At 40.4% G+C, this 21,471-nt stretch overlaps 1 protein-coding gene across 3 annotated transcripts in view; it reads right to left on the bottom strand.

The window, feature by feature from the left end:
- Positions 1 to 21,471, bottom strand: part of CSNK1G1 (casein kinase 1 gamma 1) — a 148,867-nt gene that overhangs the window by 5,072 nt on the left and 122,324 nt on the right. The window contains exons 11-12 of one of the 3 annotated variants that reach the window (XM_040226722.1): positions 10,940 to 11,050; positions 3,146 to 3,252 (exon numbers count right to left, since the gene is read on the bottom strand). In XM_040226722.1, coding sequence (XP_040082656.1) covers positions 3,146 to 3,252; positions 10,940 to 11,050 — 218 coding nt within the window. Of the gene's footprint in view, positions 1 to 3,145; positions 4,072 to 10,939; positions 11,051 to 21,471 lie in introns of those variants that run through there. The other 2 variants (XM_040226723.1, XM_040226724.1) reach the window with 2 other exon arrangements.

Here is a 21,471-nt window from a genome sequence, read left to right on the forward strand (position 1 = left end):
GCCCAGGCCACTTGGTCCCCACACTGAAGTGGAGGGGGTAGGGGGAGGTGCCTGACAGAAGCGTCAAGGTGGGAGCTGGAGCTCAGTGAGGACTAAGGCAAAACTGAAACAGCTGCTGGGAGCCTCGAGAGTGGGCTTTCCTGGGCAACTTCCAGAAAGGGCGCAGGAGAAAGGGCATATGATCCTGCTTGTATGAATTCAAACAGGCACAAGGCCGAGTCATTCTGACTCCTGCATGACGTCATACCATGCAATTTGTTAAGCTGATCTCCTAAATATTCTGAGGGAAAGAGAAGTCCCTGGCCTTTCTGTAATACCAACATACATGCCTGACCAAAAAGGCCAGCAGTCAGCTCTTCCTCTAGAGGGGAAAACACGCTTAAGAGACATTTTATCCTATTAGGAGAGAACAAGGAGGGTCACTGCTGCTCTGGATTAAGTTGTAACTGCCAGGGAAGGGCCTAAATCCCATTGTTAATTCTCAGGGGAAATGAGGTCCACATGTGCCAAGTTGTAGCTAAAGTCAGTGGATAACCAAAAACTCCTGTGTTCTTACAAAAGTCAACCAAAAAGTTGCCTTGCCTCACTACCCTTTCAATCACACTTAAACAAGGTTATGTGTCCTAGAGCTAAATGTAAGATAGACATTCATTTTGTTTATAGTACAAAGAAACAGGACCCTGTTCTCTCTTCCTTTACACGAAGCAAGCTGGGTGAGAAACCCAAAATCAAAAGCTTCGACGTGAAGGTTTCACACTGTTTGCTCAGGACCCTCGTTGAATCTTAATCTAAAAGCAACAGCCCCCTTTGTTCCACAAGCAGGTTGCATGGACAAATGGCGTCACAGTTGTGTGCAATGAGGAGTTGTGTGGGATGCCTTGTGCTTCCCTAGCTGTGACTTCTTCCCATGAAATCGATCAGGCAGGTGGACACATGGCTCCGCCCCCGCCGCCCCTCTACTCTCCTCATACATAAAAGGCCACGAAGAAAAACACACGGCTGTGCCCTGACAGTTCTCTGGGCAAGATGGATTGGCAGCTCATGAAATCACTGGGGAAATCAGCAGACAATATGTCCTAAGCCATGTTTTGGATGACATTTGGTCAAATACAATTGCTCCCCTTTGGTTTCCACACCTTTCAGAAGGCTCGAACCTGGCACAGAGGTCCTTTTTGCTGAATGGGGAGGCTTTAAACTCTCTTTATGTCCTGGAATTTAGATTATGTCAGAACAGAACACACCAGATTGAAATCTCTTTGTGCGAATGGTCCCCTATCTTTTACACAGAACACAAACACCACACTCACATATACAATTAGTGTACACATTTACCAAAATGAAATGAAATAAACTGGTTCAAAGATAAATCTGTACAGGGCATATTTTAAGACTAAAGCCCATCCTATCCTGGTATTCAGAGCACAGTAGTAAATCCAGAGCTCACCTAGCCTTCAGAGTGAGAGCCACAGCCGTGGATTGGGAGTGAGGTGGGGTGGGAGGAATGGTGCAGCCACCCTGCAGCTCAGACAATATTTCAGTCAGACCACACCCGGTGCAGTGGTTCCCAACCTCAGCTACACATCTCAATCACCTTAACTTTAAAACTTTCTGATGCTCAGGCCCTATCCCTGACAAATGAAACCAGCAGCTCTGGAGCCAGGATTCGGCACTTGTATTTTCTGACGTGGCCCAGGAGACTCCAAGGTGCAGCCAAGGTTGAGGGCTCAGAAACCACACTGTATATCTGGGAGAGTGAGTTCTGTCGTGGGAACTGAAATACTGAGTACCATGAAAACTTCCAAAGTCCCTGAGAATAGGGAGTTTGTTTCCTTACTGAAAATGGTCTCCTCCTGACTTTAAACCCCTCCTTTGCCCTCCCTGTATATTGAGGCCTTACTTTAACCAGGAGAGGGCTATCTGAAGCTACCTACAGTGAGCAGGGACTCAGCAAGAGAGTCCAAGTCTTTTTGTCTCTTTGTGTGAATAGCCCCCTATCTACTGGGTAGGAATCCTCAAGCCCTGGCCTCTGAAGGAAAGGACCTTTGAAAGGAAAGTGAGTTCATCACAGAGATGGGCAGCAGAGCACAGGACTGGGTGGGGGGACAACCAGCAAAGCTGTACTGATATCTAGAAGGAAGAATGCAGCTCTTGATCAGCGTCTCACTACCTCCTACGGAGGCACAAAAATCTTCCGGCTTGGCTCTATCTGGAGGCTCAAAAGATCATTTAAGGCAGAGTATCATTATAGATATACTGCCTGCTTCTGAGAATAAGATATGGGAACAGCCTGCATGTTCTCAAAGAGTTTATAAGAAAAGTCATCCATAATGGGCATGGCAGAAGCTGCTAATCTGTGAAGGACTTCTCTCTCCCTACCTAATGTATTGGAGCTTAAATCTGGACCTGAACTCAGGCTGGGACAAAAAGGGAAAGTAGTGATGGAGATGCTGCTTCTGTAGCAGAATCAGCAGTATTTTACCTTCGACCCCATTTTCTAAGAGTTTAAACACAGACCATGCAGAGAGCGCTAGAGGCAGTGGGATGGGAAGGGCAAGGCAATCACATGCAGGAGAAGCAGAAAACGGAAGAGGGGCTCCCCCACCTTCTTGGGGTTAGTGTGATCTCCTCTCCTTCCCAAGACTCACTCATTCAACAGGTGCAGATAACTGACTAATCCAAGTCTCTCTGAATTCAGAATACTTTGAGAACAAAAGGGCTCTGAGGCCCTTGTCTAGGACTACAGATATAGACCGGTTAGCCAAGAACCAGAAATCAAAGGCTGGTCAGCATGGCCCACGGTGAGACAAGCAGATTTTTCTCTCTGTCCCTTAGGAAGCAAGAGACTCCAGGGCCCCTAAGAGACTCGTAACTATTCTTGGGTGTAGCTTTTATACCATGATCCTTTTAGGTCACTATGTCTTTTCATCCATGTGGACTAGAAAAAGTGACTGTCTTCTCAGAAATCACAGCTAAAGAAGGGTGGCGGCGGCTAAGGTACCATGCACAAAATAAAATGGTCTAAGGGAGAAAGCGGTGGGCACAAGCATGAGAAATCCAGTCTGAAATGAGCAGCACACGAGAGGAAAAGACAGAGAAAAGATTTCTCAACCTATAACTCAAAAGCCCCCTTGAAAGATGAACGTACTTAGCTTCCTCCACTACCTCCACCTCGGCGTGAGCTGTGATGGGTGCATTGGAGTGGGCTCCCGTGGGGTCGTCGACATTCAGCTCTCCATTGGTTGAGCTAACCACCTGAAACAGAAGGACAGAGTGTGATGGACACCAGGGCAATAGGAGCCTCCTGCCAGTGCCAGAGAGGCTCACTAAGCGAGATCTGGTCTCTAGCTTAGGTAAGAGCCAGGCAATGTTTAGGACGTTTGTTTTTCTGGGCTGGGGGGCCAGACGTCCTAATTTAGGGAACGTGCCCAGACGCACGTCATGTGAACATACAAAGCTCATGTGACTATGGTAATTTCATACTGAATGCCTACTCTGTCAGGGACTCTTGCCACACCGTGTTGTGTGTGTGTGTGTGTGAATCGAATCCTCACAGAAATCCTACAAAATAGTTGGTATTACTGTTTCTAACTCTACTCGTCTCCGCTTATTATGCTATAATTATGTACAGACCCAGTGATGATGTTAAAAGAAAAAATCTAAAGAGGAAATCAATAGCAAGCATCGAAAACTATAAGCAGTCGCACTTTCCTTCGGAAATTTCTCCACAGCTTTGGACCTTAGGTTTGAAGCTACTCAAATAAGACTGCCACACCCTCTCTGTGTGAGAGGGCGGACAGCAAGGAAACACTCCCCCTTGGAGGCCGGTCTTATGTCTGCAACCTTTATTTCAGGCTCAGTGTCACCCCATCTCTCACTGACGGTCCCGAGCTGTAACTGAAGGCTCGCACTCCTGCCATCTGGTTAATGCGGAACCGATCAGGCTTCTCTTGCTCGTGCAGCTGCTTCTGTCACCTGGTTTCGTTTCCAGCACACGATTCCTGCTTATGTGGGTGCTGGGAAGTGGGAAAAGGGACCCCACTGGACAAACCACTCTGCTGTTAAAGACCTTGGCTGAAACATGGGAGAGAACCACAAAATAGGATCAATGGTTCAGATATCATATATGCCTTGGGGTAAGTAACTTTTCATCTATATGAGACTGTTGCTTATAGATTGATGTGATAATTATACAAGAAAATGCATGAAACCACGTCTGGTACAATACCTGCTGCACTGTAATGGAGACAGCACAGCGCAGTAGGTAAGAAACGGGCTCTAGACTTACTCGGCCCTGGGTTTGAACCCTAGCTCCACCACTTACTTGCTGTGGGTCCTTGGGCAAGATCCTCACTCTTTCTGTGCCTGAGCTTCCTAATCTGTAAAATGGGGAAACAATGCTGCTTACCTAACTGGGTTACTGTTCAGACAATCCACAGAAAGCGCTTAGCCCAGTGTCATGGTACATGATAATGGCTCAATAAACATTCACAGTACTGTTATTCTCCCTCCATCAATGTTTACTTTTATCTCCGTCTAGAGATGGGAGGGAGTAATCTGTAAATATTTCCTGCACACTGATAAAAAGGAAGGTGGAGGGAAATGTTTTGTCTAAGGAATCTTTGAGGTATTTATTCAAAAAGGAAAGGGCAGACAAAGTGAATGCCACTTATCAGCAGTCTTTGCCCACCATTATTTCTAAACTAAAGTATTTATTATTCTTATTAATTACATCAATATAAGCTTTAAAAAATTATTAACAATGCTGTACAGTTAGTCAAGGAAACATACAACATTAAACCTGGACTTACCCATCGGAGACCCAAAATTTGCTAGTAATCAAATTTAGCATCTCTGATCAATGAAACCACCTAACCTTATTTATCTCCTGATATGATATAATGCTACATAGTATTATATATATAGTATTCTTGCAAAAAAAATTTATCTGAATCTTAAGTATGATGGAAAAAATAAGAAAATCCAAAGTGCAGGACATTCTATAAGACAACAAGTCTAAATTCTTTAAAAAAGATATGTCTTAAAATTCTTTTTTTTTTTTTTAACACAGAGGTGATCTTTATAGATTAAAAGAAATGAAGAGATTGAAGAGGCATAACAACCAAATGTAATGCAGGAACCCTAATCAGATCCAGAACACTACAAAATACATTCTGGAGACAATTGGGGGAAATGTGATATGACTGTATATGAGCTATTATGGAATTATTAATTTTCTTATATATGACAGTGGTGGTGTTGGTTGCATGAGAGAATGGCTTCATTCTAAGGAGATGCAGGCTGAAGTATTTTGGGCTGAAATGTACTTGCAAATACTTTAAAAACACCCCCTCCTGAGTTAAAATATGGCAAAAATCAATCATTTGTTAATCTAGTTAAGGATACACATAGGCTCACTGCATCTCCCCTTCAACTCTGCTATAGATTTTTAAATTTCATAATGAAAAGTTGGGGAAAATGAAAAGTTTCAACAAAAATGAAAAGTTGAGGAGATAAGGTTTATAGATTTGAGAACTATAGTCCTGCTGATATTGTCCTGTTAATTTCCTCAGCCTACATATGCTTCTGGTGGGCACAAGGAGAAATCACAGAATGTTTTTCAATAAACAATTCAGGAACTAGATGAGATGTTAAATAAAATGTCTTGGCCTCTACTGACGTAAACGAAGCGACAGTCAGCATCACACTGTGAATTACCTGGTGACGTTGGGTCATGGCACTTGCTTACAGCATTCCACACATCTCATACTCTAATTTCTCCTTACTATGCTGCCACTTGACCCACAAGCAATGTCCATGGGTGCCCCATTTTACAGACTAGACATCTTGTCCGCATCCATGAGTATGTGGTCTCAAACAAATCAGGCACAAATGATAACTCTACCATCAACTGTCTAACCTTAAACTTAACTGCGTCTAAAATATATTTGGGAATCAAGGGCAACTAATCTGGACCTCTAGAGCATACACTTAATTATTTCAGGTTGGAGGTACAGTTTGTCAAACCATGGGACTGTTGCCTAGATGTGCGGTGGGACTCCTAGTGGAGGTGGCCAAAGAGCTGGATTCTCGACCGTCAGCACTCTCTGTGAGCCCTGGTTTCCATTTCTGTAAGACCAGGCCAATAACCACCTTGGTTCCATTAACCTCCTAATTACTATGGCAGTTAAACATAGTGATATTTAGACAGCAATGTGAAAAACTGTGAAGAACTCTAAGGATGTAACAAATCATTAGTATTTGAAACTATCATTTATACTTTTCCATTGATTATTTTAGAATAACCTCATTTAAAACTAGGCTTTATTTATATACCTTGAACACTGGCAATTTATTTTGCTGTAATCACTATTAATAATATTAATCTCACATTTTTCTGGCTATATCCCATTTAAGACCAAAGTAATTAATACAGGATTATCCATGAAAGAGACTAATGTGAAGTACCGTTTTGAACTTTAGCCCTTCACATTGGTAGCATCCCTTTTAAGAGTCTGAGAGATCTGAGTTATAAGCCCTGCTTTTCAAGTTGTTACCATGAAGAAAAATCAAGAGTTGTGTACCAAAGGAAGCAGTACTTTAGCTGATAACTAACATTTCAATCCTAATACATTTGATAATTCAAAACTAATACATTTGGTGATTCTCTGATTTAGTTTCCCAATCTATAAAATTGGAATAACACTGATCTTAGTAAGAGTTGTAAATAATTATAAAGATTTGAGCAAAGTGAATATTAGCTAAACGTTAAATGTCGTTCTTAAGTTGTATGCCCTTATATCTCCTATATATTTTAATTCAAACAATTTTAGAGCCATTTTTTTTGGACAGAAGTGAAAGTAAGAAAGCAAAAGTTGCTCAGTTCTGTCCATGACTCTTTGTGACCCCATGGACTATATATATAGTCCATGGAATTCTCCAGGCCAGAATACTGGAGTGGGTATCCCTTCCCTTCTCCAGGGGATCTTCCCAACCTAGGGATTGAAACTATGTCTCTCGCTTTGCAGGTGGATTCTTTACCAGCTGAGCCACATGAGAAGCCAAAAATACTGGAGTGGGTAGCTGATCCCTTCTCTAGCAGATCTTCCTGACCCAGGAATTGAACCAGGGTCTCCTGCGTTGCAGGCAGATTCTTTACTAACTGAGCTACAAGGGAAGCCAAATTTTACATACTGTTGGATGGGATGCTTTTTCCACAATATATTTTGGCCATTTTCCACGACATCCAGAGATCTCAGTCTCTCCATAGTATGGAAGTAGTATATTTGTTTAGTTAATGCTAAACTCAGATAGTCAGCAAGTGTAAAATACATACTAGGTTTCAAAGACTTATTATTAAGGTTAGTTTCACCTGCTTCTTTTCATTTTTTAACAAGTGATTATTATACAATTTTAAATTACAAAAGAGACTCATTTCTCTTAACAGCATTGTTCTAAATATGTATCTTTACTATTTATACATTTTTTCCCTGTACTTTTTTGAGGGCTATTTATCTGAAACTGGATTCACTGGCTCAAAAGTGGTAGATATTTAAGATTTTAACAGGCATTGCCAAATTACCTCCATAATAGTTGAAACTCACGTTTCAACAACACTAGATGAATTGGCTATTATTAAACTTACAAATTTTTGCAAATGAGATAATCAGAAACTGATACATGTGTATATATATATTTACATATATATATTTAAATTGTTAGGTTTTATTTTTATTAGTTATACAAGCACATTGGGTAAAGAATCAAATATTCATACTCGGATATTTGTGAAAAACAATAATCTCTTTCCTCTACTCCACCATTTCCCTTTCCTTTATAGCTGATTCCTTTGTTTTTCACTTCCATATCTCTGAATAACATGCATCTTGATTTGTTATTTTTAGGCAGTGTATTCACCTTTTTTATCTTTTTATTCCCCCATTAAAGTTTATACAGTAATTACTAAATCAATTCTTAGTGTTTACAATAGTTAAAGGCTATTTACAGCTGTATCATGGAGTGTACCATAGTTATCTTTTCTTCCCTGTATAATTTCTTGTTTGCCATAGAGTTAACTAATAAAATTGCTCTCCAGGCCTCCTGACCAGCTCTGTTTGGGACAGGCTGCCCTCTTCTACTGGAAGACAGCTGTCAGCCTGGGACCGCATGTCTTTATACTGCTGCTTTCCTGAGTTGGATCTCGTTTCCTGGATCCCATATTTACTCTTTCTTGGTTGATTCACTCATTTTCACAGCACACATCCTCCTACAGCTTCACAAGGGTACATGAGAAGTAAAATTACTAGGGCCACAGATTTTTGAAAATGTCTTTATTACATATTCCAACCAGAATTGACAGTTTGCACAAGTACAGGATTCTAGATAGGAAATAACTTTTTCTCAGTTTTGAAGGGATTGCTCATTGCCTTCTAGCTTCCAGTATTGCCGTTCAGAAACCTGAGGCTATACTAAGTCCTGATCCTTTATTGCATGTGACTGTTTTCTTTTTCTGGAAGCTTGAAGGATTTGCTCTTTGTCCTCAGTGTTTTGAAATTTCACAATGATATACTTTGATGTGATTTCACCATCCATTTATGCTGGGCACTCGATGGGCCTTCTGACCTGGAAACACATCTCTGAGTTCTGCGAAATTATTCTGTCCACGAGTTCTGCCCCTCCACTTTCTCTGCTCTCTGGAACTCCCATTACTTAGAAATTGGACCTCTGGTCTCTTCTTAAATCTTACGTTGTTTCCTACTATTTTTATCTCGTTCTCTTTGCTCGACTTTCTGGGAGACTTCCTCACAACTTTATCTTCCAAAATTTTGAGCTTTTTGTTTTTGGGCCACACCACGTGGCAGATGGGATCTTAGTTCCCCAATCAGCAATCGAACCCATGCTCCCTGAAGCATAGAGTCCTAACCTCTGGACAGCCAGGGAATTCCCAACTATAGCATTTTAATTTTTTTTAATGTATTTATTTTTTAATTGAAGGATAATTGAATTTTAATTTTTTGTTTATATGTTTTTAATTTCCAAAAGCTCTCTTTTTTTTTGGTTTGTTTGCTCTTAGAATATTCCTTTTAAATGTAGCATCCTGTCTTTGCTTTACAGTAGCAGTATCTTCTATGAGGTTTTTAATAACAAAGTATTTTTCTGTTGCTGTTGTTGCTCTTTTTGGTCTCTTTTTAAGGGCTTTCTTCAGAAGTCTGATAATCCCTGAATGTTTGCTCATATTTAAAAGTGGGAAAAAGTAAACTGGCACTGTGAGTATAGAGATGGAATTTCTAAGATGATCTCATAGCAGAATGATCTGGCTGGCCAATTCATTAGGGAAACCCTGTTGTCAGTAGGCTCAGATTTTTTCTCTGGGGGTGGTTAGATCCCCCAGAGCTGACTCAAGCTCATACCTTTAAGGTACACACCTGACTATCTGCATTCTTAAGTACTAAATGGGAAAGCAGAAAGTCAGTATGCACATATTCATTTAATCTCCCGTTTTCCAGTATGGTATTCTACCCTCAAGTGTGCCTTGTATCTCCTAATCCATAGACCATCTATTTTTTTTTCCCTTTGGCCATGCTGGGTGGCATGTGGGATATTAGTTCCCTGACCAGGGATAGAAGATAGAACCCATACTCCCTGCACTGAAAGTGCAAAGTCTTAAGCACTGGAGCACCAGGGAAGCCCCAGGGACATTTTCTTTTTGCCCTCTCCAAAGAATAACCTTTGGTCTTTGCTGTAGAGGACAAGTAGGGATCTCTGGCTTCTTAAACAGACTTTAAACCAATGTTTTTCATTTTAGCACACGCCTCTCCTCACTTTCTGAGCCTGTGGGGACTCCCCGGTGTAAACAGTCTCTCAGCTTTCTCTTGTATTGGTTCAGACTTTCATTTTCTTGGGACTCCTAAGTCACTGAATAATTGCCCATCTGCTATCCAGCTTCTGACGTTTGATTGCTGTTGCCTCCTTGTCTGTTTTCTCCATTCTTATATGGATTTATGCCTTAAAAAAAAAACCTCCTTATCATTCTTTTAGTGTTATTTCAGACGGGGTTGTCTTCAATCCATCATTTTTACCTAGATGCTCCTACGAGACATTTTTGGTTTACAGGTCAAAGCTGTCCTTTGAATAACACGATCTTCAGTAAGTCAGTCCATGAACAGATGTATCTTAAATAATCAGCCTATCAAGATGCATTTCTTTATGCAAAAGGCTTACCTATCCCTTTTTTAAGAATAAGAATTTATATTTGGTAGCTCTGGGTTCACCTGGGTGCCCCAATTGGTGCCATCACTTACCAGTATGAGAAAAACAATCAGGTTAAGATTATTAAAATAGTGACATGTGTGAAAAGTTAAGAGACATAAGATGTTAAGTATGAAAGAGAATAAAGATTCAAAATAGTCCAAAGGAAACCAGAAATAATTATTTGAGGAAGGGAAAAAGAACATAGCTCAACTCCTTGAGTTCCCACTCATAAATGGCGGAGTGAGAACAATAAACAATTTGTCTTTATGTGCTAGGGCACATATAATCATAGAATGAGCTACATATACAGTCCTCTATCCTCAAAATACTTATTTTAAATGGCTCAGATCTTTACAGTTCCCAGACTTGACACTAATAGACTTCTACCTTGACATTATTTTATGGTCTATCATGAGTGGATCAAGGTTGAAGGATTCATTTCACCAGAAATTATTGTCAGAAATCATATGCATACTTCTTAGTCAATTACAACAACCAGCAATCATCTCAACAAGTGATTCTTACAATGCACCTCAGCAGAAAATCAGCACAGATATATGCAGTTAACTGTAAGAGCAGCTCACCCGTACTGTGAGACGCCATTCTAAAAGAACCTGAGTTTCAGAAGCAAGCCAATATTCTACCAGCCAAGCTGGGAGGGCCAGGAGAAGGCAAGGAAGGCAGTAAGTACCTGCACTGATCCCCCATGGCGGTCTGCGGCCAAGTGAGACGTCAGGTATGAGGTATTGGTCTGCCGGCTCGGCTGGATTTCCCACTCTCCTCGACGCTCTGATGATGCAGTCTGCTCAGGCATTAGGAAGCATGAGAGCAAGATATGGAAGGAAAGGTGAAGCAACAGCAAGCAATTACAAAATCAAGTACATTCGTGTCCCTTCAGGGTTTGTTTTTGTTTTGGATTTTGAACTAACAACTGCTGCAAAGCACTGAGAAAAAGCTTGGCTACATTCATTTCAGCCTAACAAGTCAACACATAGCTGTCTCTAACATACCAACCTTGCCGAGACACAGAAAAACAATAATCATCACAAGAGGAGGTTAAAAAAGAAAATCTATCAAAAGCTGGAATTATCTTTTAGTTTCCATATTAGTAAAATTTCAATAGCCACTAAACAGACCAAATTCAGAAAGTTGGGATTGCTGCATAAAGGAATAATCATACTTAAATCATTTCACTGATTAAAGATCTACCTAAACAGGTAGTAGTCAGTACAGAAAATTCTGAGCGCTAAGAATTAAGATAGTCTTTTCCTTGAATAGGGAGCCCACTACTCTCAAACTTCCAGAAGACTTTCAACTAATATAAAATGAGCAGTAGTGAGAATATGCTTTATTCTCTAAAAGAATGAGCGAAGTCTCTCTTCAAAAGTAGGTTCAGAGGTCAAGAATATGAAAAGATGAGGGAAAATAAGGCTACAATGTTCCTCCGATTCCTCTAGTTACCAGTCTCCAGTCTGGAATTAGAAAAAGTTTAGATAAGACTACATAAACTATTTTCCTCTAAAAAGCAAAAGGCAGATCTTTTCCCAGCAAAAGAAGGACTTTTGATTCAAAATCTTGTTGGGTTCTGCTTTCACCTTTGCTGTCAGTCAGGCTCTCTTCATTCCTTCTTTACCTGTTTTTTAGATCTCACACTATTCTAATCTTGCTCATATGTCATATCTGTTCTTAAGAATCTGTTTAGGTGCCTCTTCCCCTGTACCAGATGGCTGAGGAGGTGTTAACATTATGGTGCTCAGCTGTAACAGTCCTAAGGCGCTACAAAAATGAAAAATGAGGTGTTGGAGAGGCAGCAACGAGGGATTAGTAAATCAAATTTTAATTGCTGCTGATATTAACAGCAGCAGGGGTTGGGATGTGATATTGCTGCTCTACATGAAAACCAGTAAGGATGCTATAAATATTAGAAATATAGCTATAAATGCTGTATTCTTTAAAAAAGAAAAGTTGGGGAGGGGAGGAAGACTGAAATAGTAGTAGTTTGAGGTTCCACTTCACTCACTCCCTTCTGGAACTCATTGACAAAGAGTGGTTTTAAGCTCATCTACAAATCACAAAAAGGCTTTGCTATTCCCCCCCACCCCCCAAAAGGCATCATATACCAGCTACAACGTACTCATCTTCTTAACTAATGGAGTATAAAGTCACATGGGTAACAGCACTATAAAAGACGCTGGCCATGTTTTCTTATATTCCTCTATAAGGCGCCAGCTGTATTAACTTCCTTGCTATATACTCTAACAAGAGAAAAGTTTAGTTTTATTCTGCCAATCATATTTGAGAGAATCAAAGCTACCCCAAATATCTCCCTACCCACTCCTGCCAAGAGAGGTTCAGATGTTTCATTACCCCAAAATAAGACTGTGGTTTATAACATAATCATAATTATGTTATAAACTAATATCCATAGCATAGGAGTGCTTAATCTCATTTATTCCACTATTTGAGATTTGAGATAATATCTGTTCTTCTAATATTATAACTAATATCTATAACTAAATATCTATTAGTGATTCTCTTCAGTTCTCTCTAGGACTTTATAAATTTTCTTATAATATTTAAGTAGATTATTTAAGCTTCTAAAGTGCTATATAGAATTGTTTGTTCTCAAAAAATTTAAATGCTTAGAAAACATCCAGACATTCTTAAGTCACTTGAGGCTGTTTTGAGTTCTATGATACATGTTCAGTGCGGTACTTCTCTCATGAAAAGTCTGTTTTGCATTTGTTTTTAGGGCAGATGAAACATATAGAAAACACTCATTTTTTTAAGCTTAACAAAACCTTGGGCAGTTGGATCAGCTATTAATTCTGTTTTTCCTGAAATACAAATCAGAAGTCTGATTTGATGCTACCCATCTGATTCCCAGGGATATATACTTGCTTATATTCATTCTAGCTAAACAGGTAACTTGTTGGAATAATTAAGATTTTTGTCCTTTTTTCAAAGGCCTTAAAGTTATACTCCATCCTCAAAGCAATGTTCTATTTGTCTTCTGAAGAGAGAAAAATAACGCTAACATTTGACATTGCTTCACTGATGCTCCCACTGTGACAAGTGAAGAATACATGGCACCACCCCACTGCCCTCTGATGCCTCCTATACCCACTGAAAGCAGCTAAACCAAGAGAGAGATCCGAACTCAGAGTTGTTGGTTTATTACTCTGGGAACTACTTTCACCATAATGCTAAACTCTATGGCTATTCTTTTCTAGAATTTAAGGGCTTGGACTGGTATCTAGAAGCTGAGTAAGTAGAAGGATTCATTTGCCAGTTTTAGAAAGCAACTGAGTGCCTAGAGGCTAAACGAAACCAAAGAATGTCAACCTCTACAGAATTCTGCTAGTCTACCTGTCCTTGAAAGGTACTCTAGGTGATGCTGTATACACAGGAGTTACAACAGGCGTAATCAGCACAGGAGCCAGTTAAATATCAAGCAAACCAGTGGAGGAGACCACCATGTAAACCCTTCACTGGTAAAAATCATTCAGGCAACATGTCTATCTAAAAAGCAATCAGGAGAGTCATTCAATAAAACCAATCTCTCTGCATTCCTTCAAAGACAAAGGTCCACACGGAGTGTATAAGTCCCCAAAGGCACCAGCAGGAATCTCAAGTAGTGGCAATTCCTTGGGGTAACGCTTTAAAATCTTCAGCTGGGATTGTATTACCTGCGTGGAAATGCTTGGTTCACTATGTAGTAGGTGAACATAGAAACAAAAAAAAGCAGCAACGGAGCAGAGCATAAATCAAAAGCAAAGCTACAAAAAATAGTTTAGGGAAAACATGTAAGCCTAGTGTAAAAAGTTGAAACCACCCCTTTGCCTACGGCAAAGGAAGTGAGCATCTTCGAACAACCACTTGGGAGGGATTCATGGACAGACAGTGGGGAGAATGATACTAATGGGAGGGCAAGAAAGCAGAGTCTGAGAACACCTCAGATAACCACCTCTGTCTATGGCTTGAAAATTATCTCAAATTTCTTTTGGTGATAAAGCAATTTTTCTAAAGCAGAAGACAGGCAAATATCCTTCTCCTGTTGTAGGGAACAAACCACCAAATCTTATTCTTGATTATACAGTTATTTTGAAAAATTAATTTTGATTCCATCTATAAAATGGATCTCATCCATTTTACTTTATGGCTTCTAAAATACTTTTAAAACAAAAATAGAGATTAAATATACCAAAAGGTCAGTAATGAATTAACTAGATTACATTCTGTTTTACCACACTTTCAAAATTTTAATGCAACATATTAAATATATTATAAAGCTCATGAAACAGAACCAATTTTTCTACTCCAGACAAAGATTTTTACATGCAACCTATCAGCTGCACCAATAGTGAGTTCCTGTTTTCTACAAACTTGATCAAATATCAGAGATATCAGAACATCACTGATAACAATCTGGAGGGGATTATTTCCAAGCCCAATACTATATAGGCCCATAGAGACAGTGGTATCGATTCTATGAAGTTCTGGGGGAAAAAAAATCACAAAAACTATCCTAAAGATTTGAAATTCTCTACTCACATATTGTTTTATTCTTACTCAAAATGGCATAATACACCTTCTGTATGGAATGAGGATTTATCTAGGGAGGATTACTGCAGAGTCACCCTCCTACAAGGAGATGCCTCAGAACACAGGGTGTATACTGACATACAAAGTACTGAACAACACATACAGACAGAAGAAAACTTTTAATATGTAATAGAGAAATAAGAGTGGAGGTGAGGGGCTTCCTTGGTGGTCTAGCGGATTAGGAACCTACCTACTGGAATTCCCTGGTGGTCCAGTGGTTAAGAACCCACCTGCCAGTGCAGGGGACAAAGGTTTGATCCCTGGCCTGGGAAGATTCCACATGCTGCAGAGTAACTAAGCCTGTGTGCCACACTACTGAGCCCAGGCTCTAGAGTCTGCAAGTTACAACTACTGAAGCCTGCACACTCTTGGGTCTGTGAGCCACAACCACTGAGCTCAAGCACTGCAACGCCTGAAGCCTGTGTGCCTAGAGAACCTGTGCTCCACAGCAAGAGAAGCCACCGCAATGAGAAGTCCACGCACTGCAACTACAGAAGATGAAGACCCACCACAACCAAAAACAAGATTAAATAAAGTATAAACATAAATAAATAATATTAAAAACAACAAAAACAAAAAGAACCCACCTGCCAACGCAAGGGACGTGGGTTTGATCCCTGGTCTGAGAACTAAGATCTCACACACCGAGGGGCAACTAGGCCCTGTGCCGCAACCACTAAGCCTGCAGGTGCTGTGCAACAAGAGAAGCCGCCATGGTGAGAAGCCCACACTGCAGCTAGAGAAAGTCTATGAGCAGCAGCAAAGACCCAGCACAGCCACAAATAGACAGACAGACAGGTAAGTACGCCAGTATGACCCTATTAAAAGAAAAAGAGCAGAGGTGAGCAGCAGAGACTACATCACTGAAGGGGAGAAGCTAAGAAAAGGACTATTTCAGTTGTGCACTTGTTTCTTGCAATATCCCCTTGGAGTTTAGGTCCCAGCAATGAGGAGGTATGGCTCATTCTGCACTGAGCTCTGTGATGCAGGCACAGTCAGAAGTAGGCAAGAGATCTCTGCACGAAATACATCTGCCCCTTAAACTAGGAAACGCTGACCCTCACTGAAAACCAGGCAGTACTCTGTGAAAGGAAAGGAACTGAGAATTTAACAGCTTCTTCTTTTCTTTTTTAAGGCTACTGGACTTAATCTGGCCTAACCTCCCCTCTGGAAAAGCTAAGCTTATGAGAAGCTTCATTCATTAAGCACCACAGCACTAAACCACAGTGTATTTTTCTAAGGCTATATATTCCTTAAGTCAAATGCCTTGGAGTCCAGTCACAAACAGAACAAATCCAAATTACACTTTTATTGGGGCATATCTTCTTCAGAATTCGATATGACCTTCTCTCCCTTAAACTTATGCTGCTTCTATAAAAATGAGTAAGTAGTATTTGAGGATTCAGTATCGTCAGGGGTAGGACACTGTGTCTAGCAGAATTTAGTAATTCTTGGCAGTCAATATGACTCTTCAGTTCAGTTCAGTCACTCAGTCATGTCTGACTCTTTGCAACCTCATGGACTGATATGAGTCAGTTCTTCGCATTAGGTGGCCAAAGTACTGGAGTTTCAGCTTTAGCATTAGTCCTTCCAATGAATATTCAGGGCTGATTCCCCTTAGGATAGAATGGTTGGATCTCCTTGCAGTCCAAAAGACTCTCAAGAGTCTTCTCTAACACCACAGTTCAAAAGCATCAATTCTTCGGCACTTAGTTTTCTTTATGATCCAACTCTCACATCCATACATGACTACTGGAAAAACCACAGCTTTGACTAGATGGACCTTTGCTGGCAAAGTAATGTCTCTGCTTTTTACTATGCTGTCTAGGTTGGTCATACCTTTCCTTCCAAGGAGCAAGTGTCTTTTAATTTCATGGCTGCAGTCACCATCTGCAGTGATTTTGGAGCCACCCCCAAATAGTCTCTCACTGTTTCCATTGTTTCCCCATATATTTGCCATGAAGTGATGGGACCAGATGCCATGATCTTAGTTTTCTGAATGTTGAGTTTTAAACCAACTTCTCTCCTCTTTCATCAAGAGGCTCTTTAGTTCTTCTTCACTTTCTGCTTTAAGGGTGGTATCATCTGCATATCTGAGGTTACTGATATTTCTCCCGGCAATCTTGACCCCAGCTTGTGCTTCATCCAGCCCGGCATTCACATGATATACTCTGCATATAAGTTAAATAAGCAGGGTGACAATATACAGCCTTGACGTACTCCTGCCCCAATCTGGAACCAGTCTGTTGTTTCTTGTCTGGTTCTAACTGTTGCTTTGTGACCTGCATACAGATTTCTCAGGAGGCAGGTCAGGTGGTCTGGTAATCCCATCTCTTTAAGAATTTTCCACAGTTTGTTGTGATCCACAGTCAATAAAGCAGAAGTAGATGTTTTTCTGGAACTCTCTTGCTTTTTCAATGATCCAAAGGATGCTGGGAATTTAATCTCTGGTTCCTCTGCCTTTTTAAAATCCAGCTTGAACATCTGGAAGTTCACGGTTCACGTATTGCTGAAGTCTGGCTTGGAGAATTTTGAGTATTACTTTGCTAGCGCGTGAGATGAATGCAATTGTGCTGTAGTTTGAACATTCCTTGGCATTGCCTTTCTTTGGGATTGGAATGAAAACTGACCTTTTCCAGTCCCATGGCCATTGCTGAGTTTTCCAAATTTGCTGGCATATTGAGTGCAGCACTTCCACAGCATTATCTTTCAGGATTTGAAATAGCTCAACTGGAATTCCATCACCTCTACTAGCTTTGTTCACAGTGATGTTTCCTAAGGCCCACTTGACTTTGCATTCCAGGATGTCTGGCTCTAGATGAGTGATCACACCATCATGATTATCTGGGTCATGAAGATCTTTTTTGTATAGTTCTTCTGAAACAGATCTGTTCTTCCTAACCTTTTAGCCCAAGTAGTCCTTCTTCAAATGCCTACAGAAAATCTACTAAGTAAAAGGGATCTATGGGAGAAAAAGGAAATTATCAAAACTGCTGAACCACAGAAGTATATATTTGTGTAGCATCTACCTGTGTAAGGATGGTCACAAGCTAAAAGTTCTGAAAGGATGTGTGCTGCTGCACACACATGCCAGTCAATGCAATATGCTATATTTAGCATGTCGAACAAACACACTGCATAAAACCTTCAACAGTACCACACATGCACGTTACCACACGCTGCACATTAATAGAAGCTGTCTGGATACTGGCAGGACTTACTTCCTGATCGAATTTCATCAGCCAGTCCAAGGGAAGCTTTGTCACGTAGAAATAGGCAGAACTATTAAACAGGCAGACTATTCATCGTCTTCCTAATGAATGGTAATACCTAGTTCTTTAAGAGGAACCTGAGTCATGGCAAGACTGACTGTCTTTGGAACTGATGAAGGACAAACACCCAGGGTAAAATTACAGAAATGACTAACCTGTTGGGACCCTTTTGAATGGATTTAGCGTTTAGAAATATTTATTCTACCCAAACTCATGATTTAATTACAATTCTCTAGCTGGGTAAATTAACGTCAAAGAAATTGTTCTTAAGCACCTGGTATTAAGATAGCTTTAAAATACACATCCAGTGTAGAGGAGCTTACATGCAGTTCTTTGGCCATCATGGTTAGGATCTACCACTGCATCTAGGAACCAAACAGTATTCAATTCAATTCAAAATAACTACATTATAGACCAGCAAAGCAAAATTTCTCTAAAAAATTCCCAATGTGATGGAGGAGAACTAATACATTCTCCCAAACTTGCTGTGCAGCAAAAGCCTGTTGTGTCTTTTTGTTTTTTCAGAAACGTTTATTTATTTACTAATGGCTGGGTCTTCGTTGCTGCGCTTGGGCTTTCTCTAGTTGTGGCAGAGAGGGGGACACCCCCCTGTGGTAGCAGGAGGGGGTTACGCTTTGTCATGGTGTGTGGGCTTCTCACTATGGTTGCTTCTCTTGTAGAGCGAAGGCTCCAGGTACACAGGCTTCAGGAGTTGTGGCGCCCGGGCTTAGCTGCTCCACGGCATGTGGAATCTTCCCAGACCAGGGATCAAAACTGTGTCCCTTACACTGGCAGGTGAATTCTTAACCATTAGATCACTATGGAAGATGGAAGTCGGTGATGTGTTTCTTTAAACCTTTCCCCTTGAGCACACACTCTAGCCATACTCGGAGTGCCAAACAGGGCAGAATGACTCTTGGTGGCAACAGAAAAAATAAGAAGAAAGAAAAGTTTAAAATTTCTTTTTCTTGGAAGGGTAAATAGAAATCTATATTTTAAACAAACATCTGATTTCATCTAAACTTCTCATCTGACAGATTAAAATTCATTTATCATTCAAATAATTATTTCTTGACTGCCTACTGTTTCAGACATTCTTTCAGGGGTTAGGGATATAGTAGTGAACAAAACAACAAAAATCTCTGTCCTGACAAGACTCACCATTTGTGGAAGCTGAGGCCCCCAAAATCTTAAATGGCCTACAGATAAGTCTCGGGATAAGCTAAAAGCAAGTTCTGAGCTTATTATCCTTCTTCTTCTACTCAAAGTAGATAACTAAACAAAGACTGCTGATCCCAGGCTCACTCCCCTACCACACAATTGATGGGCATTTACTCAGAATAAGCAGGCTCTTCAGGCATCACCATCAAAGTCATCTCCAAAGATCACTCGGGTTTTCTTCTGAGAGCCGTGCTCTCTGCCTGCCATCCACCTTCAGCTGGAAAGCACAGCACCAGCTCTGACTCATCCTTCTCCCTGCCCGACGTGTGAGCTCCTAATTCTGACAGATTATTTCCCTGGCATGATTCTTCAATTTTATTTCACTGTCACCACTACAGTCTACCCTTACCTCTCGAGGACTTTGCTGTCTTCATTGGTCTCCACACTGGCTGCGAGGTTATTATCACCTTACAAGTCAAAGATTTCTAAAGCAAAGTTTTGTTCTAATCACTCTTCAGTTTGAAACCCTCTAGTATACTTGTTCTCTACTGAAATTAAATAGTAACTCTTCAGCAGCCCCATATTTCAGGAGATTTATCCAATGGCTCCAAGCTATTTTCCTAGCTTTGTCTCCTTTATTCACAGAATATATTTTAGCAAAATGGAACTAGATAATTCACTGTTGCTCATATTTCCTTTTTGCTTGGAATGCCTCTTTCATTTCCACCCAGTTCTTTCTTTCAAGAGCCTTTCAAGTGCAGCTTCTTTCATCAAATTCTTTGTCATGCTCAGACCAGATGAAAAGTCTCCTTCTTCCAATCCCTGGAGACAAATCATTCATTTTGCCTTGTGTTCTAAGTCATCTGGCTACTTGGCTTATCTGCTTGTCAGTTCCGTTAGGACAAGGACTCCCTACATATTTTGGTACCTCCAGGACATACTTTCTCATAGAAAGTCTTCTGTTAGATTACTAAGTTAAAATAGCTAAAAAAAGGTTAGCTGTACCTAAAGTAAATACCTTCAATCTCTCTCAAGGAGAGATTTTACTTTCTTCTTTTGCTGATTCCAAAACTTGAAAAGAATTAGTCTTAAGAAAAAAAACCATAAGGAAACAGCCTAAAAGATGGAACAAAAGCAATGAGACCACACACTAAGACACAGTGTAAAGGCTGAACAGACACTAGAAATCCATTTACCCACAGTGCACAGTGCAGAGGGAATTCTACCCAGCAAGAATTCAGAATTCTGCTGGAAAGGAGGTATAAAATGTTCATTGACGTGGGAAATTTCTTAGCAGCCATGGGATATGAAAAACCCTAAAAGAAAAAAAAAAATCACGCAGGCTTTCGAGACTCAACTCTACAAAAAGAAGGTTCCTGCATTGTACATGAGATCTCTTAATTACATATTCTGGTTTAATGACCTTTCACTTAAAAGTACACTGAAATTCACTGTACTTTTTACTCAGACACTAGGTATGACCTCATATTCCATCCAGGCAATGTAGGTTTTCAACCACCTGTTTTACCTATACCTTTAAAATTCATTCAAAAGAGCAACGTTAATTATGAATTCGATGAAGCAGCAATGACAAGGGGAACTAAAAGAAACACATATTTTAGTTTTCAAATATTCTAAAAACACAAGCAGGCAGATATGTTATGCCTTCACTGTCTATTTAACATTTTTTAATTTCTTTCATACCTTTACTATTTAAATGTACTTTTCATTATAAGGTAACATAACTTTATTATAGTATAATTTGGAAAAAATATTACCCACAGTACTATGACTTCCAACCATAAGCCTCTTAATATTTTGGTATTATCTCCTCCAATTGTGGAGAAGGAAATGGCAACCCACTCCAGTATTCTCGCCTGGAGAATCCTGTGGACAGAGAAGCCTGGTGGGCTGCTGTCCATAGGGTCGCACAGAGTCAGACACGACTGAAGTGACTTAGCATGCATGTATGCATTGGAGAAGGAAATGGCAACCCACTCCAGTATTCTTGCCTGGAGAATCCCAGGGACGGAGGAGCCTGGTGGGCTGCCATCTACGGGGTCACACAGAGTCGGACACGACTGAAGCAACTCAGCAACAGCAGCGGCCTCTAAGTGACTTCCTTATTTTATTTTCCCCTAAAGGGAATCATGAGGTATTTCTAATTATGTACTGTGATTTCTTT

This window comes from Oryx dammah, unplaced genomic scaffold (assembly GCF_014754425.2).
Source record: "Oryx dammah isolate SB20612 unplaced genomic scaffold, SCBI_Odam_1.1 HiC_scaffold_26, whole genome shotgun sequence".
In the NCBI taxonomy this organism is placed as follows: Eukaryota; Metazoa; Chordata; class Mammalia; order Artiodactyla; family Bovidae; genus Oryx; species Oryx dammah.